Source organism: Larimichthys crocea, chromosome IX (assembly GCF_000972845.2).
Source record: "Larimichthys crocea isolate SSNF chromosome IX, L_crocea_2.0, whole genome shotgun sequence".
Classification (NCBI taxonomy): Eukaryota; Metazoa; Chordata; class Actinopteri; family Sciaenidae; genus Larimichthys; species Larimichthys crocea.
In genome coordinates this window covers 1,088,345-1,109,909 of record NC_040019.1, presented here as the reverse complement: position 1 = coordinate 1,109,909, position 21,565 = coordinate 1,088,345, and the positions used below count along the sequence as shown (strand labels likewise).

The 21,565-nt window shown below is 41.9% G+C and overlaps 2 protein-coding genes across 3 annotated transcripts in view; one reads left to right on the top strand and one right to left on the bottom strand.

Annotated features, from left to right (window-relative positions):
- Positions 1-1,021, bottom strand: part of LOC104926618 (secretory carrier-associated membrane protein 1) — a 14,887-nt gene extending 13,866 nt beyond the window's left edge. The window contains exon 1 of the mRNA XM_027282156.1: positions 1,010-1,021. The gene's annotated coding sequence lies outside the window, so the exon portion shown is untranslated. The remainder of the gene's footprint in view (positions 1-1,009) is intronic.
- A 2,232-nt stretch (positions 1,022-3,253) lies between these two features.
- The window catches only part of ap3b1a (adaptor related protein complex 3 subunit beta 1a), a 54,957-nt gene continuing 36,645 nt past the window's right edge, over positions 3,254-21,565 (top strand). The window contains exons 1-9 of one of the 2 annotated variants that reach the window (XM_019265022.2): positions 3,254-3,564; positions 9,958-10,033; positions 10,119-10,193; positions 12,714-12,809; positions 12,993-13,153; positions 14,541-14,607; positions 19,673-19,855; positions 20,351-20,506; positions 21,430-21,527. In XM_019265022.2, the coding sequence (XP_019120567.1) occupies positions 3,437-3,564; positions 9,958-10,033; positions 10,119-10,193; positions 12,714-12,809; positions 12,993-13,153; positions 14,541-14,607; positions 19,673-19,855; positions 20,351-20,506; positions 21,430-21,527 (1,040 nt within the window). In that variant the 5' untranslated portion in view covers positions 3,254-3,436. Of the gene's footprint in view, positions 3,565-8,834; positions 8,985-9,957; positions 10,034-10,118; positions 10,194-12,713; positions 12,810-12,992; positions 13,154-14,540; positions 14,608-19,672; positions 19,856-20,350; positions 20,507-21,429; positions 21,528-21,565 lie in introns of those variants that run through there. The other variant, XM_019265014.2, reaches the window with a different exon arrangement.

Below are 21,565 nucleotides of genomic sequence, written 5' to 3'. Positions count from 1 at the left end.
ACCACCTAACAAAAATTATTATTCAGCATTAACACCCTAATGTATCAGAGGAATAACACCGCTAATGTATCAGAGATAACACCCTATGTATCAGAGATGAACCCCTATGTGTATCAGAGATAACACCCTAATGTATCAGAGGATGGACACCCTAAACTGACACCCTATGTATCAGAAAAAAACACCCTAATGTATCAGAGAAAACACCCTAATGTATCAGAGGAAAACACCCTAACAGAGTGCACCCCTAATGTATCAGAGATAACACCCTATGTACAGGATGGCACCCTAGTATCAGAGATAACACCCTAATATATCAGAAAAAAACCCTAATGTATCAGAAAAAACACCCTAATGTATCAGAAATAACACCCTAATTTGGGTGTTATTTCTGATACATTAGGGGTCATCTCTGATACATTAGGGCCTAATGTATCAAGATGACAACCCTAATGTATCCGAGATAACACCCTAATGTATCACGAGTGGACCCCCTAATGTATCAGAGATGACACCCTAATGTATCAGAATAACACCCTAATGTATCAATGATACACCCTAATCTATCAGAGATGACACCCTAATCTATCAGAGATAACACCCTAATCTATCAGGTAACACCCTAATCTATCAGAGATAACACCCTCAAGTCCGCGATACACCCTAATGTGTCTGCGATGACACCCATGTATCAGAGTAACACCCTAATGTATCAGCGATAACACCCTAATGTACAGAGTGGACCCCTATGTATCAGAGATAACACCCTAATTTATCACCGGGGAGGCCAACAGAAGTCATAAAGACGGCTAACGCAACACTGCCTGCTACCTTTACACGTTATGTCACAGCAGTCCAAGGCAAAGTACCAATGTTAAGTCTACTAAATAAAGTGATTAACGTCTGAACTAACTCAAATAGCGTCACAACAAGCCGCCTGACACAGGACAACCAGTATTAATGTGATAGCACAGTGCTAATGTGGCTAACGCGGCTAGCTTGACGTTACCTGGAACGGGTTGCTGAACTCGGGTCCGCGAACGGGTTGCTGTCGAAGTCGACATTCTCCCCCTCCCGAAAAAAAGAAGGACCAGTCGTTACGTTTAAAAAACAAAAATGTCACAGACAAATAATAATAATTAGAGTTAGCTACTTCCAAAATAAAACAAAAAAACAAAAACAAAAAAAAACAAATAAAACGCGAGCGGCTAACTGAGGTGGTAGCGACGAGGCAGCAGGAGGAGATGACACGGTCGAAGGTGAAGTCAAGTGTTGCCCGTACAGAGTACACCGACGGGAGGATTGGTCACCAGCTGCGGATCAAACGGCGCGCAACGGCAAGCAACGTCACTTCCGACATGTTGTAGTCCAAAAAAAGGATGAAAGTGACGACATACGGAGTCAGGAAGTTCCTACAATACACTTAAAGGTGACTTGAGAACTTTATACTGTGTAAAAAACAACAAAAAAGCAGCACTGGAGGGAAAAAAAAATTACAGAGATGAGAATAAAAGAAAAGAAAATGGAAGTCAGCACACTCCATAGATGGAGACACAGCCTAAAGCAGAACAAAACGACAAAGGAGAAACAAAAACAAATATACAACAAGGAAATCTAAGGAAAAGATAGAGAAGAAGAGAAATAAGAAGAGAAGAAAGAGATTAAGAAGAGTAGAGAGAGAGAAGGGAGTACAACACACCACACACACACACACAACACATCACAGAGAACGCACAACACACACACACACACACAACACACACACACACACACGATAAAACATATAGATATCAATAAGAATATTATAAATATTATTATAAAGGTAGAAAAAGACAAATTCAGGTGAAATAAGATGACAGTGTGGTCAGATTGGTTCTCAAGGTTAGCACGGTAGAGGTGACGGTTGAGAACTTAGACTGTGTGAAAACAACAACATAAATCAGACACTAGGGAAAAAAAAAACGTTATATGATACTTAAGATATGAAGATATAAGTAAGAATAAGAATAATAATAATAATAAAGAAAAGAAACTATGTATCATTGTCAACCTCTATATTTTATTCACATCCATTATCAGAATCAGAATCAGATACAATACTCCAGTATACAAACAAACAAAAACAACATATGTAAACAAGCCTATTAAGAATATATATTAAAGGTATATAAAAGATCAAATTTACAGTTAAATAATGTGCAACAACTTCAAAAAGTGATTGACCATGTTTGTGTCAGATTACAGAAGGGGGTAAGGGGGTAAGGGGTTAGGATGATGGTGTGTATAGTGCTGCAGGCAAATGTAGGGTTTGCAGAGGGAGAGATGTACAGGACAACGAGGGTGACATGCGGTTCATGTTCTCAAGTTACACTTAGAGGTGACTTGAGAACTATATACAGTGTAAAACAACAACATAAAATCAGCATTGAGGGAAAAAAAATATTATTACTTATTTTGAATACAAAGAAAAGACACTATGTATCATTGTCAACCTCTATATTTTATTAGGGAAGTTTCACATCCATAAATGTAAATTTCAAGATTCATCACCATCATTTAAGCTATTTTTGATTGAACCTTACAGAAGGTTAGGATAAATGCTAAGATATTTAAACTTGGTTCAAAGCCAGGGAGAAAGGGTATGTTTTTTAGGGAGGATTTAAAAACCTAAAATGATCCAGCGGATCGGATGTGCCAGGGCAAGTTATTCCAGAACCTAGGGGTTAAAAAACAACAACATATTGTACATATGTATATCTTAATGTTGTTTACCTTCTTATAACTTATGATACATGCATCCAATCAATTCAGTCGTCAGATACAGGTGTATATCATTCTGTCACTATAGGTTAAACTGTTAAATTGTTTTCTATTGTTTTCAAGATTTCCATATATTTAGTATGCAAAAATCAAAGTAGGTGGAAGGTGGACTGGCAGCTGGAGGGGTTGCCAGTTCACCTCCAGGGCACTACTCTAACACAATAACAAAAGCAAATGTGGTGTGTTTACATGTGTTTGTCATCGATGTTGGTGTGGCATTTTGTCTTTTTTAACCCTAAAATGATGTAAAACAGTTGGAAAATCACCGATTAACGATGGGTTTTCGGTTATTTTACGTATTTTAACGCCCTCTTCGATAAAAAAAACCACAGTGCCGTTGTAACCTTGGCAACAGAAAGGCTCGAGGGAGCGTAGAGCTGCGCGTTCTAAACGAGACGTCAACGGGCGGCACCGCGCGCGCTCTTCTAGTCGCTGTAGATCTACACCTGGAGCCCTGCGTCATGTGACACCAACTTGTCCAGCTCACACTTCCGTTACTGCGTGTGAGAAGAAGAAGAAGAAAAAGTTGAGGTGAAATCTCGGAGAAAGTTTTTTTTTTTTCCTCCAACATATCTCCGAGTTTATGAGTTTATAATCCAAAAAATATCGCGGAGCAATGTCGACGAGCGCCTTGTACAACGACCAGGGAGGAGCGGAGACCGCGGTGGAAGCGGGTCAGGAGAGCACCCCGACCTCCTCCAGCTCCGGAGCCGCCTTCGGACTGTTCAGCAGCGACTTCAAGAAGTAAGACAGCTCAGCTCGAGTCCCGTGTGCGGTGAAAACAGGCGGTTATGGAAAGTTTTAAAGCGGCTAGATGTGTTTTTTATATTTATTTTTTAAATACCCCGCATCAGCAACAAGCTAGGCGGTGATGGCGACCGGCTGGCTGGGCTAGCCGTTTGTCATGGCACCGTTCAAAGTGTTATGGTTGTTATGGTGGAGCCTGTTTCATATGGAGGGTTTGTCCAGTAAAAAGTGATTTATCTGGTTAATTTGAGCACTTGGGCACTAATATTCTTCCTCCACTGAGTTTGGCAGGTTAATAAAAATGTATGCATGGTTTGAGTGGAAGTTTGGCCTGAAATATTCTGGTGTCCAGAATAAAATTTGTGTTTTAAAATAGCTAATTTTGTCTGAGATGAACTGTTTTGATTTAGTACTCACTTAGATTTCTCCTGTAGTGATTTATGAAGTTTTGCAGGAGACACTGAAGATTGTATGCATGACAAAATCATAAAAAACTGCATGCATTCATACATTTTTTAACAACAGCATTGGTCGGCTTCAGCAAAATACAGGGTTCCCACGGGTGCTTGAATTCCTTGAAAATGCTTGAATTTCAATTCAGTGTTTTCAAGGTTGTGAAAATGCTTGAATTTTTTGTGAAGTGCTTGAAAATGCTTGAAATTTGTGTGATGTCTATTTGTCACCTATGGTAGTTACACAATACACCGCTCACAAGCTGACAAATACAAGCCGATTCACAATTAGTTAAAAATCAAAACAGTCAATCTACCACCATATGAAATAATGCTAATTAGACCCATATTATTATGCCATACAGTGGCACCGCTGCGCTTCCCATGACCATCATGGCAAACACAACTAGTAGGCTACCTATTTAAAGGTGCTGGAAAAATGGAAAAACTGGTGCTTGAAAAGTGCTTGAATTTGTTCATGAAAAAGGTGTGGGAACCCTGAAAATAATAATGCATTTTATTTCATAGGCGCCTTTCTGTCACCCAAGGACACAGTGCAATAAATGAGAGTAGACAGCAAATGACAGAAACAAACAAAAAGAACCATAAAAGTATCAAACTACAAGAATACAACATTAAAAACAGGTTAGAATAGACAGTGCATGCATCTGCGGTGTAGTTGCAAGTTACAATAGTGTGAAAGAGAAACTGTGCTCAATATTTGTGTTTTAAAATAGCTAATTTTGTCTGACAAACAAGTTGAGATGAACTATTTGATTTAGTACTCACTTAGATTTCTCCTGTAGTGATTTATGAAGTTTTTTAGGAGACAATAAAGATTGAAAATCATAAAAAAATGCATGCATTCATACATTTTTTAACAACAGCATTGGTCGGCTTCAGCAAAACTCTTTAAAGGACTGGTGTGTATAGATTTAATGGCATCTATAATAATAATAATAATAATTTCATAGGCGCCTTTCTGTCACCCAAGGACACGGTACGATAAATAAGAGTAGACAGCAAATGACAGAAACAAACAAAAAGAACCATAAAAGTATCAAACTACAAGAATACAACATTAAAAACAGGTTAAAATAGTGCATGCATCTGCGGTGTAGTTGCAGATTACAATCCACTCACCTCACCCTTTTTCCTTCCTATAGTGTGAAAGAGAAACTGTGCTCAATATTTGTGTTTTAAAATAGCTAATTTTGTCTGACAAACAAGTCAAGATGAACTGTTTGGTTTAGTACTCACTTAGATTTCTCCTGTAGTGATTTATGAAGTTTTGCAGGAGACAATGAAGATTGAAAATCATAAAAAAATGCATGCATTCATACATTTTTCTACAACAGCATTGGTCGGCTTCAGCAAAACTTTTTAAAGGACTGGTGTGTATAGATTTAATGGCATCTATTATAATAATAATAATAATAATAATAATTTCATAGGCACCTTTCTGTCACCCAAGGACACCGTGCAATAAATGAGAGTAGACAGCAAATAACAAAAACAAACAAAGTATCAAATTACAAGAATACAACATTAAAAACAGGTTAAAATATGACAGTGCATGCATCTGCGGTGTAGTTGCAGATTACAATCCACTCACCTCACCCTTTTTCCTTCCTATAGTGTGAAGGAGAAACTGTGCTCACTAGTTCCTATCTAGAGGCAGCGTTTGGTTTGTCTCCTCCAGGCTACTGTAGAAACATGTCGGCCTCCATCTAACACAATCTAACATAGTAAAAACACAACAATTCTTATTTTCAGGTGATGAAAACACAGTAATGTCCATTTCTGCCATATTCTGTAAGCAGAGCCACCTAAATCTGACACACTGGACCTTCAGCCAGGTCAGTGAGTCTGTAATCGGCGCTTCAGATGAACAGAAATAGAATATAATGATGTTTTCATTAGTGCATAATCACCTAAAAATAAGAACTGTTATGTTTTCATTGAGCCTTTTATATCTACAGAGTCCACCTTGTTGAAGCGCCGTATTTCTACAGCAGCCCAGAGGAGACAAACCAAGCACTGTCTCTTGTAAGCAGAGGGTGACACACTGACGCAATCAGAAACTACATCACCAGATGTTACTACACTCCTCCTTTAAGGTCAAATCTCTGTAAATCCTCACATCAGCAATGAAATTTGTATCCAGCAAACCGATTACAAAAACCTTATTTCTTTCATTATTCTGATATGTGTTGGACCTGGATAAGATAAACACACATTACATGAAGCGTTATGGAAATGATAACACAGGAGCGCCACAAAACATTACTCGTCACTGCAGCAGCAGAGCCGGGAGCAAAATGTGTTCGCCTCCCCTTCAATATGTGCTTATTTATTATTAATAAACACCTGATGAGCTTACCTCGTAAACAAGTTCCACTCAAAGCAGTAACTTAAGTATATGAGGGCGCGTTTTAATCTCCAGCATAAAACAAATACACGGCGCTGTAAGTGCTGCAGTATAACTCTGTCCAGAAGAGAGATGAGCTACAACCACATCTCTACTTATTTATGTTCAGTATCATGTGCTGTATGTATGGTTCATGTGTGGGAGGGTGTGTTAACAGCCCGTCTGATGGCTAGGATTGAATTTTGAAAGGGAAAATGTGTTTATACGCACCCAGGTGTTTCCACGCAGAAGAAGCAGCAAGGCACTGAGTTTCTAAGAACTTTAAAATGTGCAGCCTGTTTGAGTTTATCTGCAAACCACCTGCTTTATATGCACCAAGGCCAAGAGATTCTCTGTGTTTTATTATCACGCCAGGGTGTGGATGGACGGAGAAAAAGAGCTTCAGAGTTTGAGCTAAGACATGAAGCCTTTTCTGGACGTGTCAGAGAGGAGAAATGCTGTAAAAGCTTCTTCTTTCACATGAGCATGTCAAAACCGCATTTAATCAGTTCAGTAAAACCGAAACTGGATCGTCAGCATGTTATGGTCACGTCTCCACCTCAGGACCTCGCCACAAGAGGGCAGCCAATCATCAGTGTATCCAAGCATTGCATTTTTTAATGCACTCTGTTTATTCTGCTTTGCTCCTCTGGTTAAATACTGGCGGCGTGGGTTGTTCACACACCAAACCAGCTCCACAGGTGTAGATCTGTGCCAGCTGTAAATGTTCACTGCAACAAGAAATGTTGTAAATTTCCCCCCATAAGTTATCTGTTTGTGCAGCTTCTCCTTTTCACTATTCCCTGCAGCAGGATTTCACCCATCAGGAATCTCACTTGGATGACTTTTCCTGTGTGTTAAAGCATGCTTACATGCTGATGTGAACCTCTAAGCTGTCTCACATGACCATCTACCCAGTGAGAGGCCGGGTCATATGTTTGCCTACCTCTAAGCCAAGCTGGAAGGCCAGAAGGAGAGCACAAGGGCATGAATGATGCTTCTGTTTCGCACACGTCTGCCTCGACCTGACACAATTCACAGTGCCCACGCTGTGAAAAAAAAAAAAAAAAAGCAAGTATCTGGATCTCGTATTAGCGCTGCACATATTTGTTCGTTAAAGGCACAGAAACGTTCCTGTAAGGTTCTGTAGTCTTGTTCTTACTGACTGAAATCTCAGTGCCAGGCATGAAACCATGTGACACATTTTATCATCTGTGACTAAAGAGGTATTTCACTGTGTCTGAGTGCTTCGCTTGTATGGATTTGTTGTGCGCAGACAGTTTTATTCGAGTCACGATTTTGATATTTAACTTCAGTTTCAGAAATGGGCTCATTAGCTCGGTTTGTGTTAATAATACCCCGGCTCGACTGAGGGACTCTTTTAGCCTCCTGGAAGCAAAACGACAATCGAATTATGAGAGATGTAACTGGAATGATGCTGAAACTGAAAGCCTTGCAGTGTAGAGATCGGTCTCTGGCTGTTTGTTTTTGGTGTAATTGGCTAATTCGTTTCATATTTCTGGCTGTACTTTGTCGACGATCCTTTTTCTGACTGCGCACCGTTGCTGGGAATTCTGTGAACCTTCCTTTTGGCAAACGTCTACAGTGGTGGCTCCCAACACATTTAAAATACATCAAGATATGGACTGTGCGATATGTTTATTAGCCTCCACCCTCCATAATCCTTTTGTAACATTCTCATCTTGAAGGGTGTTTCCTGACATTCAGCTCAGCTACTGTTCTCTTTGATACGGGTCCGTCCTGTTGGCCCAACTTGGCAACGGTCCTCAGCGGCGTGGAGCTAAAAGTCGGTCATTGTGCAGCGGAGGTGATGATAAGTATCGCAGTGTGTTTACCCACCAGTGTAGATAAGGCCCTCCTTTTTCCCCCCGGAGGGAAGTGACCACAGTCGCACAGGGACAGACTCGCTTGCACAGCCAGAAGGCAGGTGAGACTGACCAGTTTCCAACGGGAAAACGCATAAAAAGAGAGAGGAAGTCGACCACAGCTGACAGGTACTTCCAGAAGGAAGGTGGACTACAGCAGGAGGAGAAGAGGTCTTACAGGAGCGAGGAGGCACTGCTGCCCTCAAGTATGACTTGCCATTAGCGAGCTGACGGGGCATCTTGTGACTCTTTTTTTTTTTTTGCCCATGAGAAGAGGAAGGAAGAGTGAATGACAGGCACGAAGCCAGTGGAGCCTGTAGTTTTTTCCACTCTTCCCAGCTTTTTGACAGTTATGAACAAGAACAATATCAGAAGACAACTGTAAATACAAGCCAGAGCACACAGCCCGAAGGAAAATACAGTCAGCTGAGTTTTGTCAACTCTTTTCTTTAGACGGCGATCACACACAAAGAATAAGCGTACTGGTTGTTGAGTGGACTCCGATATGGATGCTGGTTTATCGTCTTTGCGCTCGGAGGCGTTGGGCGCCGTGAGGACAGCGCTGGTGTCTGCCGAGAACTTACAGCTCACTCTGAAGACTGAGCTCAGTCAGGAAGAACAGGCCCTCACGAACGCCAAACGTAGCCCGAAGGAGTCGCACAAAGCCGGGTACTGTAGTAAGATCACCCACAAGCAGCACTGTGACGGAGACTTACCGTAAACTGAATGTTTTTTTTTTTGTGCTTCTTGGACGTAAGTTGTAGTTCAGGTTATTGTTCCCTCTCAGTCTTTCAACAGAAAAGCTTTAAATTCTGTAGAAGTGACTATTGTTTTAAAGTGAGATATAACAAAATGTTAAATCACGTTTAAAATAAGTTTTCTCTTAAAGTTTGACCTAAATTTTTAGATTATTTCAAGATATTTCACTTGAATTAAGATTAAAATTAATATTTTTTTTATTTGCCTTTCAATTTTGACCCTGCAGGATTAACAGATTTGAATAATATTGGGATTTAGTCATCGTGAACTGTGATGAAACGAGCGTTTCATTAGCTGTTTAGGTCTAAATACAAAGTTGACTTGAGGCTGGTGAGAATGTCATTCCAGCCAAAGTTTTGACTCGATGGTGGTGGTAGAGGAAAAAGTCAGAGGATCACCAAAGTTATTATGATTCATCCTCTGAAGACCATGAACGTCTGTATGAGATTTCACCACAATTCATCCGATCCTTGTTGAGATAGCCGCACAGCTACGTCTGCACCGGTCACATTTCTTTTTGTTTCCCATCTGGTCATTACCTCGCTCAATGTTCAGCCTCTGTTTGTGTCGAACAAACAACCTGTGGTGTGTAGTTGTGTGTACAATGACCAACGTGTGTTAGCATTATCCAAGGAATGAGCATTGTCACGTCATGTGATAGTAGAAAATTGGTGCGATGCTGCTGTTTGGTCGGTGTAAATAACATTCTTGCTGTTTGGTCCGAGGACTGTTTGACTTCTATAGACCAAACTGTGTGCAGAACAGTCACGTGTACCCTGACACAGATGTTGTCCACGCAGATTTTTCACAGCACCTTTGGTCAAGCTTGAACTCCTGGGAACTGATCACTCACCGCGCCTCCTCTAATGTTCTCTGTCCTCAGGAATGAAGACCTTAAAGAGATGTTGGAGAGCAACAAGGAGTCGCTCAAACTGGAGGCCATGAAAAGGGTCGTTGGGGTGAGCGCGTCATGGGAATTCACATTTTAAAAATTAATATTAACGATAAAAGTGGTGGATAAAAGTGTTTTCGTTTTGCTCCCAGCTGATCGCCAAAGGGAAGAACTCGTCCGAGCTGTTTCCTGCCGTCGTGAAGAACGTCGCGAGCAAGAACATCGAGGTATGACACTATTGAGAAATATATGACAGGGAAACATCATCAACTGTTAGTTATGATTCATTGAACTCTGGTGTGACACTCATGACATTACAGAGGACACTTCCTCATGCAGAACAACAGGCAGGGGTTGACTTCTTCTTCATTTAGTTTGTTTTTGTGTTTTCTTTGAACCGCCGAATGTTTTTGTACAAATAGAAACAGACAACCATGAAATGAATGCTCACATACGAGTCATGATATAGATTAAATAAATAAAAATGATCTGTGGAGTAAATAAATAGCCACATCTGCACCGGAAATAATAAAAAAAAGAGATACCCACGTGGTCTATACCCACTGTATGTGTGTTTAAATGCATACTGGCTGAAACCTGTTGAGGGTTTCACTCAAAGAATGTTTAAATTAATCCTTCAAAATTAATATTAGAGAGTATTAGTGGAGATTTGCTACAGTCGACTCATCTTCAGTTCATCCAAGCTGAAGAAATATCAGGTGTCCTTGTTTTTTAAAATATTTTCTTTGTCATTTTTGCCTTTTACATGGTTCCTGTGGATCCTTGAAATCCCTGAAAGTTTGTAAATTTGTGGGAGGGAGAAAGCAAGGCCTTGAAAGTTTTTGAAAATAGACATAAATAGACATGGCTCATTGAGAGTAGTCAGCTGTCACGTAGCACAATTGTGTAACGACACACTCGAGCTTCTCTTTCTCTTTTTTTTAATTCTTCAAGCCTTGAATTTGTTAGAACTGGGCCTGGAAAGTCCTTTTAAAAAGTCCTTGAATTTGTAAAAAACCCTTGCCTTTATCAAACAAGTGAAAGAGCATACAGGAAACAAGGCGGAGAGCGAGGTCGACGGCATGCACCAACAACAATGACACCTGACTGGAGCTGATCATTAATGTTGCTATTTCCTAATATTAAGCTATTGAAATATGTTTTAGCTTCTTTTAATCGCTCGAGCAACTGAATCTGCTTTAAAAACTACATCCCCCTCACCAATCAGTAGTAGAAAAAACAGTTTTAATGTTGCAGCAGCAGCAGAATAAAAGTACTGTAAGAAAACCGTGGTCACCACCAATAAATCATGCAATATGTGAGCCATGTGCGCAGACTCTTCCAGTGAATGACCAGACACTAAGCAACAGCTCAAGAGGGGTTCCCATGCCCAGGCCCTGTGAATATTGATTAGCAGCAGCAGAATAATCGGGTAGCGTGAGGGGCAGCGTGTGAGCGGGGGGCCTGAAGCCGGCGCGCTGTGTGCAGGGCATGCAGCCGAAGCAAAGCATGGCAGGGTAGGGGAGCAGGTGGGTGGATGTAATTGGCAGTAGAGAGCCCACAGTCACGTCTCCTGTCTCCCACCTCACATACACCAGCTGCTAAGGTAGCACGAGCTGCTCTGCCTCTCTTTCTTTTTCCAAAGCTCCTCCACACTCTCGCTAAAAACGGCCTCTTCTTCTTCCATCCCTTCGTTCCTCATTGCCGTGAGCTGCCATCGATCACCACTAATTAGAAAACGGTGCAGGTTATTGACGGTGTTGCGTGATTTCATATCAGCGCGGTCTGTTTTCTTTAATCGCTGCTTCGCTGCACTTATATCGTACGTAAACATGAGAAAGAATCTTTGAAATTCTTGACGCTGAGCAGAGGCTTTAATCGCCCATTTAGCAGTTCAAAATGAAATCACTCGTGTGCTTTGTGGTCATAGAAACCAGATCCTCGAGGGCAGATGGGTTGTGTCTCCTTTTTATAGTGAGTAATGCCATTAATTCCAGCAGTAATGACCAGAACGATGATTGAGAACTGTGGCGCACCGCTGCAGGTCGATACTCGCCGCATTAGAAAGCGTGGCGCTGATTACTAATTAAGCTCTCGGTGATTGTACCTAAAATGTAACCTTACCCCTGACCTCGACCTCAAAGCGGCTCTCAAATGAGATTTATAAATAGTTCCTGAAGTAAATCAGAATTTTTCACAAGCACTTCACGTTATTTATGAATCGGCAGCCTTGTAGGCACAAATCGGCGCTCGTTTTTTTTTTTTCTCCTCTGTGAATCGGCACAGGAGCAACCTTTGGCCTCCGGTTAAACCTGTCAGACAGCAGGATAAATATTATCTCAGGCTTTCCTGCGAGAAATAGAAGAAGGGCGCGAGTCAAAACACAAAACGAGGGGGGGGCGAATAATTCAATGGCAATTTCTGAAAGGAACAAAAAAATACATAACCTCGTCCTCTGCCTGAAACAACACTGGATGGAGTCTGCAGCTCGCGATATCGAGACAGGAAAAGTTTCTGTACCAACCTACCCCTTGGAATAATAAACTCAAATGTCCTGCAGGAAAAAAAGACTCTCCCTGCTGTTTGATTCTTTCTTCTTCATTTTATAGCAGCGCTCTTTTACCTTTTTCTTTACGAGACGTTAAAACGCGCAGCACGTCCTCTCGCATGAAAGTTTTAGAACGCTGCTTTCCTTCGTTGTGCCGTGTTTAATTTCTTTTTACAGCTGTTTGATTTGTCCTCCGCAGCTTAAGAAGCTTGTGTATGTGTACCTGGTGAGGTATGCAGAGGAGCAGCAGGACCTGGCTTTGCTATCCATCAGCACCTTCCAGCGGGCCCTCAAGGTAACATCTCTACTTCTCTGTCTCGCTGGTTTGATGTAGATGCTGACAGTCGAGTCACCGAGACACTTTGGGGATGAGACAGCACAGTTCTTGTGTATAAACCTCGATGCAGTAATCATTATTAGTAGAAATCATTCTTCCACATGCTGACATAAGGGTTCTCGTTCTCTATCTCTGCGGCAGGACCCAAACCAGTTCATTCGTGCCAGCGCACTGAGGGTTCTGTCCAGTATCCGGGTTCCCATAATTGTCCCCATCATGATGCTGGCCATCAAGGAGGCGGCAGCCGACCTGTCCCCATATGTCAGGAAGACGTCGGCCCACGCTATCCAGAAACTCTACAGGTACAGTCCTCTGTTTCAGTATCAGGAGTAGCTGCACTCATTAGCTTGCTTGCTCTCGTCTCCACCTCATTCCTGAGCAATGAACTGGGCAGTTGATACAATAAATGTTGGGTAATGTTGGTATAAGGGGTTTTGCCCTGCAGCGTTCTTACTCTTATCTTGCTTTTGTCTTTCTAAGACTGGCACGGATCAAAGAACGAGGGAGTGCCTCAAATCCGGACTGTGCCTGAAATCTCACCTATTACTATAAAATACTCAATTAAATCCTGCTATAGTATTCTTTATATAAAAGTGCCCTTAAAGCCACTGGAAACCTAAATGAATTAGTTATATTGGGTTTGAATTGGACTTGACCATTAATAAATAAAAACATTTACATCTGTTGTCCCACAACTCAAACAAAATAAAACCTCTCTGCCTCCTCTCAGTCCAAGCAGTGAGTTCACTGTGTTTAGTTTAATAAATAAAGTGTCACAGAAGAATACAGCCCCACACCTTCCGAACTCACCAAACTAAGATCAGCTTAATAACCTTGTTAACTCGTCATTAAACTCGCTTCATTCGCGGTGGAACAGAAAGAAAATAAATCTCACTGAAGCTGTTTGAAGTTTTTTTTTCACTCTTCCAACAACTTTAGTTTGGCTGTAATAATAATAATAAATCTTTAATTCACAGCGTTAGACGTGAAAATCGAGAACATAGATGGATGTAATGTCTTCATTTCCCCGTCGTGAAGGGCTCTCTCTCTGATGGCAAATTGAAGCAGTGAAAATATTCTAAATACGGCGTACAGTTAAACTGATGTATTTATGTTTCAAGCCTCATTTCCAGAGGACAAAGCGAAGAGATCTTTTTGAGATCTTGACCTCTCGATTAATTAGTTTGTCTATAAAAAAAAAAAATCATAGTTAGTTGATGTCCCAAATGCTTTAATGTCCTAAACCACAAAATATTTAGTTTACAGTCAGATCTGACAAAGAAAAGAAGCAAATCATCACATTTGAGACGCAAACGTTTAATTTTCTGCTGATCGACTAATCGACTTGTTTTAGCTCCAGTCTGTGGCACGTTCACTCCTTTATTCTAACTCTTCCACAAGGATGCAACATGATGATGATGATGAGCCACAAGTCTCAATTTCTTGCTCGCTATAGAGTAAAATACTGAGTGTATATCATACAGGGAGCAGTCCGTAGGATTCATTTGGGTAAAACGTGCTCACAGATCATTGACCTGAGCCACTGTAAGCGCCGAGGCCCCTCTGCATTCTGAGCACACAGAGGGGACGTAATTTAATTTGTAAGTCCATCAAGTTTTCATGTTATGTGAATAATTGCCATTCCTTAGTTGACAATTTGTCTCTCCCTCTCTCTGTCTGTGTCTTCAGCCTGGATCCAGAGCAGAAAGAGCAGCTGATCGAAGTGATAGAGAAACTATTGAAAGACAAAAGCACAGTAAGTACACAATGTATGGCGAGTGCCCGTACAGTACACTTCCCCGGGCGTTCTGAGACCACTGGAGGGCGCCCCAGCCAAGCGCTTCTCCTCTTCAGCCCTTCCATCCCACAGCTCATTCGGCAATGCCATGGTTTGTTAACACCCACTTAAACCCGCACATCTTCAGATGCTCCTTGTTAAGTGTCCATTTGGAAGGAATTTTCGCACTGATGCTAGTGTCAGCTTAATTTTCTCAAAGGCCAACTTTTTCTCTCTTTTTTTTTTTTCCTCCAAAATTGGACCCGTAAATGAGTTGGATTCTGAAATCCCGTGTTTAGGCCAGTCACAGACACAATGCAGGGCGAGCCCATTAGAAGTCAGCAGGCAGCACATTAATTTGAAGAGGTCACAGCGAATACTAAGGGTGTTTTTAAATGCCAATTTCAAATATGTAGACGTCGGCCCCCGCAGAATGCAGAGTGCGCCGTGTTTGTACGTGCAAGTCATGCACAGTTTGTCGTAATTATGCATTCATAGCGTATACCTATCGTTATACAAACAAAGCAAAGTGGCTCAGGCCAAGGGGGGGGATGGAAAGCCCAGTACCAGATGCATAGCATATTTAGCCCCGGACGCTAACGAAGACAGATGACTTCTCCCCCGTTTGGAGCCCACATTGTGAGGCCGGGGGACGGAGAGAGAGGGCACTATCATCACACAGACTGTGATGAATGGTGAAAAACCCAAACATGCTGGATAATTAATAGCTATCAAGCAATGCATTTTTATGACGCTAGGACGAAGTCCCAAAACGAAGTCCGGGCCTTCTTCCTATTTTATTTCCTCTGTTTTGGTTCCTGGAGTGGAATCTGTGCCTGCACAGGCTCTCGGTGGGTTACCGAGGGTGAATATGTAGCTTAATGTAAATGGGAACTTTGCAGATTTTTCACTGAGTTACCGCAGTGCCCTCGTGAAAGCAGTTTTTATAATATCTTCCGTCGCTCCGCAGGAGTTTTGTCAAGTCTGAGAAAATAGCCTGTGATGATGTCAGGAGGGTTATTTCATCTCCGGGAGTGTGAAGTGCTTATTTTTTTTTTATAACAGAAGAGATCAAGTTTGAAAGACGTGAGCGTTTGCCAGGCAGGGGTGATAACATGCTACTGGTCGCAGTATTGGAAATTTAAAATATTCACATTTGAGAAGCTGAAATTAGTTTGTTTTGCTTTTTTTTTTAATTAATCAAGTATCAAAATTGCTTCTTATCTAATCGCAGTCAAAATAGTTGAAAAGCTCAAATGTTTGAAACTATTTCACATCGTTGGAACTCTTTTCCAACGATAAGTTAAAAAACTTAAAAATAAATTGACATTTGAGTAGTTTATTATGATTTATATTTGGATATTAAGGTGTTCACAGGGGGCTAGATCCCAGCATGCATCGGGCAGCATACATAATAGTAGGACTCTGGATCCGGCTCACCTGAACAGATCTCCGTTATTCATCTTATTAATTACATTACGTGCTTTTCCCACTATTCTATGTCAAAATATCCGCCGTTTAAAAAGTTCTGCCGCCGCTTCACTTTAGCTTTTCACGCTGAAGGCAGCCAGACGTCTTCTAGGTTTGTACCAGAGTTTTTAATTAATCGAGTGAAGCACAGATAAGTGAACTCATTTAGGTAAATGCTGCTTAGCTGATGTCACCGCGCTTGCCTGTAGGAGGAGGAAACATTCGGTTATTGTTGCAGCCTGTGGCGGTGTCCGGGCCTCCTGACATTTACCTTTACAGATGTGCCTGTTTGGTTAAATGGCTGTGACACGCGGGGGGCCCTGCTTATAGGCAAGATGGTTTAAAGAGAAAATGGGAAGGCCTGATGACAGAGACAACATAGGAGTTTGTGCAGCTGTTTTACCGTGATGGATCTATTATCCAGCCATTACAAGATAAATGATCGATCCCTCCCGTCCTCCCTCCCTCTCCTCCCCCCTGTGCACCTTCTGCAAAATTGAAATGAGAACAGAAAAGGAGGGATGGGAGGCTGTGGCGTGGGTGGATAGGGGGGGGGGGGGGGTTGTACTATGATTAGGGGCTAGGTGAGATGCCCATTAATTTAAGAGGAGGGGGGGAAAAAAGAGAGGGCGGAGGAAGAGAGCAGGAGAGGAGAGGAGCGAGCGAAAAAAGGAGGATAGGCCGACCCCACACCGGTCCATCAATCAAAAAGGCGCACGTTGTCTCTGGCGTGATGACCCAGCACTCTCTGCCTCTCTGGCACCCTAATTAGAATTCATAGCAAAATAGATGCAAGGAAACGGTTTTGGCCCCTTCATAATTTTATAGGAAATTTATTGTTATTAGAAGAACCATTTGCTTAGTGTGATTTTTTCCATTACCGGCTTGTCACGCAGGGGTAGATAATATGGTTGAGGTGGAGGAGGGAGGAGGGAGGAGGAGGAGGAGGAGGTGGAGGTGTATGAACTCCATAGATTGGGGTGTCAGTTTTGTTGATGGTGCATGTAGTTTACCTTGGAGCTGTGTCTAATGGGGGAAGTTGGTAGAGAATGCACAAAGCCTTGCGGCAGGATGCACATGCTCAGAGACGGCGCTGCCTGTAATCGCCTCCGAGACGGTGAGAGGAAGAGCGCCAGGGGAGGGCGATGCAGAAATACACACCGATACACGTATATATTCTAACGTAGGTTTATCTTTGATGCAATATGTTGGCAGTGAACATGGATACATGCACGTCTTGTGTTCGTTCGGTGGCTAAATTCTCGGTTAACGGTGGCCTCGTTCCATTCGGATGTTCAGTAAGCTACCGCGGCCTCTCTAAGCTGGAACGCAGCCATCGTCGAGGTCAAAATGTGCAGTGAGAGACGAGAGCTGTCTTTTTTTTTGTTTGTTTGTGCGATACGCAGGAATTTATCTCATAAGCGTATTTACTCGGAGCAATTTAAAACATTACATCTTCTTCAGCTCAAATGAGGTTAATTTGCTCGGCAAATTGATCATATGTGAATATAAATAGAAGGAAATTGTCGAGCGCGTTTAAGTTTTTAATTACTTCACTCAACCGAGTAAGTTTTTGTGCTCGAGTCAGATTACCGACACATTTTTAGACACTGTATAAAGTTTATTTTCCAAAGATAGAGCGCACTAGTTTCTAAAAACAAGATCAGACACAGCTTTACGAGGGTGTGATTAGATATTTGTACTCATCATGGCATAGATGTCATCACAGGAAAAGGATGCAGAGACATGCCAGTGTACATACTTCAGCAGATAAACAATGAGTTACCAGGTTATTAGGTTCACTCAAACTAATACAACAGTTCACAAACTGATCACACGGCGAGTTACACCTGATTTTAACTCACCTAAAAGCTCCGTGGAATGCAGCCGACATGTCTACAGGTGAGAGTTTCCTTTTTTGTGTTTAATTTGGTCAAATTTATCATTTTTTTACAAAGTTTGCTCAGTAAATTGATCATCCTTTAAGTTCACATCATGTCTTTTTTATCACCTTTACTTATCCACATGTTTTTGTGCTCGAGTTCCCTCAGATTAAGACACATTCACAGAAAGATAACGATGTTTTCTTCATAAAATTTTATTTATCCTGCTGGAACTAAATGAAAAAAAAGATAACCTCATTAGACACAGCTTTGCTACAGTGTGATGTTTGTATGCAGAGACATGCCAGTGTACATACTTTCAAATCTAAAGGTTAGATGGTATAAACTGTGAAAACACTCAGCTGTCAGGAAAGCTCAAGTACATTCAGTTACCAGTTTATCAGCGGCGCCTAGTTACAGTAAATGCGATGCCTTCAAAATGATCACAGCACTTTTGTGAAACAGTTCTCAGACGCAGCAGAGTGTATATGTATTGACAGCCGAGACGCGGCGTATAATATGTATAATAACATGCATTTTCAAAGACCGTTGGCACCGAGCGAGCTAGTTTAATCATCTAACTGCCCTCGCCGGATCTACCTGCGAGTGTCATTGCTTTAATGTATATAGAATCTCTGTGGGTCACTCAATAAACGTCACTTCGTACGCCTGGCGAGCGATACCATAAAAGTGTAGCCGTTTGATCCCTCTAGTAATCTACTAGTAATCTATTCATCAATCTTCGTGTGTGAATGTCAGAAAAGCTAATCGTCACTCGGATTTAAGGTCCAGATCTGTACAGACAGCAGCTGTGCGCATGTACACGTTTCAAACACACACACACACACACACACACAATCAATGCAGGCTCATGACAATGCTGATGGGTAAATGCACTGGTTTCCCACAGGGCCACCAGGGGCCAGAAGGCTTTAATTGGGAAGACCAGATTCTGCTCCCCTTCCCTTCTTCTTCCTTCACCCTCGCCTGCCCATGATAATGCTGTTTGCATATTAATACACCGCCCATGTCACTCACTCAGTCTCACAGTCAGTCAGCGAGCCAGCAGGCAGTTGCGGGGTTGCGGGAGAAGGAGGTGGGGGGGGCGAGTGGCATGCATTCAACAGCCAAATGGGTTTTTTCCTTCTACCAATAAAACCCGGTTGATTATTGGCTCCCTCAGCTGCTGCTTCCTCCTTGTCCTCCTTTCCAGTCGTGAATTGAAACACAAAATGAGTGTTGTACCTGAGAATAAATATATAATTTACAGTGGGGGTGGGGGGGGGATATGAGAAACGCTCTCATTGATGGATTTCTTTCACAGGGTTGTCAATTAAAACTTAGAGCGCAAACAAATTCCCTCTAATTATCAGCTAACTACTTAGAGACTCGGCTGTGTATATTCGAATCCAAGTGCTTAATTGGTTTGTTTTTTAAGTGCAATAGTAAGTACTTTCTTTTTTTTTTTTTTTGCTCAGGGTCAGTTTTTTTTTATTTCTCTGGAGTATTTCTTTTTAAGCGATAACGTACTTGTTTAATTTGTCAGACAAAGCTGCTTCATGTCTTTACAACTTCCACTAACTCGACTGTTAATACTGGAGAGGAAAGAATAAAAAAAACAACATCAGCACCTCCCTCACGAACAGGTTTCTCTCTGTTCCTCTGCTTCCCTTCGTTGTTATCATCTGTAGCTGGTGGCCGGCAGCGTGGTGATGGCTTTCGAGGAAGTGTGCCCGGATCGCATTGACCTGATCCACAAGAACTACAGAAAGCTGTGTAACCTGCTGGTGGACGTGGAGGAGTGGGGACAGGTGGTCATCATCTCCATGCTGACCCGCTACGCCAGGACGCAGTTCACCAGTCCCTGGAAGGAGGTGAGACACTCGGGACTAGAACCAGTGTTCAACATTATACGTCAAAGCTGGACATATGTTCTTCCTCTGTGCCGTAGAGCTCCATTATGGTAATCTGCTAACAATAAAGTGATTATATTATGCAACATTTGCATTAAAAAACATTAAAATTGATGATATAGGGGGGCGTACTGGCCCTTCGCTCCATGTTATCCTCTTTCCTGTCCATCTTTTCAGCTGTCACTGTCCAAAAATGCCAAAAAAACATCTTGGTAATATGGAAATAACCTAATAATAAAGAGGTGACACAGGTTGATGTTTTCACAATATTACCAGTATAATATCTTGAAAATCACATGAAAATTCATGGAAGTTAAAATTGTCAATTAGCATATTTTAATCCCTCCCTTCAAAAAGATAAGAGATACGATAAGATAGACTTTGATTGCACAAACATTTAAAGTGCTACCATAGCTGAATGCATTAGTGCGACGTGTTGTGTTGTTTGTGTTCCAGGGTGCCGTGTTTGATGAGAACAACGACAAGACGTTCTATGAGTCCGACTCGGAGGAGAGAAAAGAGCAGACGGAGGCCAAGCCCTACGTCATGGATCCAGATCACAGGCTGCTGCTCAGGAACACCAAACCTCTGCTGCAGAGCAGGAACACTGCTGTGAGTTACACACACACACACACACACACACACACACATACACATATATATATACAGCTCATTCAACACACAGCGAAATGAAGACGATTGAGATTTATTATTGAGAGTGTAGAGTGTGTGAACGCTTTTTAACGTGTTGAGAGATACAAACATTGATCAAGGTTTTTTTTTTTTTTTCCAAGTGCGGCCTGCGCTCATATCTCACCTCTGTCCACATAAACTAGTCCTGCTGCAGCCTCCTGTGGACAAACACGCTCCTTCACATTCACTCCACGGCAGCAAAACATCTCCAGATACCATTTCATACACAAATACAACACACACACACACGTACCTGCCGTAGTTCACCCCCCCCTACATGATTGAAAAAAGAAAAAGGATAAAAAACAAAGTGAGTGCAGATCTCCATCACCCAGGAGCCTCAAGGTCTCTGTCGCTGTGTAGCAGCGGGAGGAAAAATGCTCCCAAATGAAAGTGTTGATTAAAATGTGACATGCTGTGTCTTTTACTCGCGACAACACAGTGACATCCTCCATCTTCATAGACGCCTGAAAAGCCCCTTTCATTCTGCCCGCGACGACGGACACACGTCCGCCTGCTATTTAAAGCCCCGCTGAAAAATTACCTTTATGGAGTCATGTCATGAGTGCCTTTGTAGAGCCTTAAGAGATGCATGTGAGGGGATTTAATTTTAGCTCGGGTAGACAGATGGCACAGTAAACTACGCTTGTTGTTGTAGCAGCTACAAAGTGAATTTTTCGAGTGATGGAAAACATCAAAATCAAGAAAAAGTAACATGTCGAGTCAGAGGAAAGTGAGAATTTAAACAACAAGCAAGAAAATATACAGAGAAACTTGTTTATACAATGTTTTAAGAGAGATTCAGTGGCACAGATATTAAAATCCAACTCATTTGTTTTTAGGTGGTGATGTGCGTCGCTCAGCTCTACTGGCATCTGGCCCCAAAACACGAAGTCAACATTGTCACCAAGTCACTGGTTCGACTACTAAGAAGCCACAGGTAATGTAAAATACATCTATATGTAAGCTGCGTCTCCC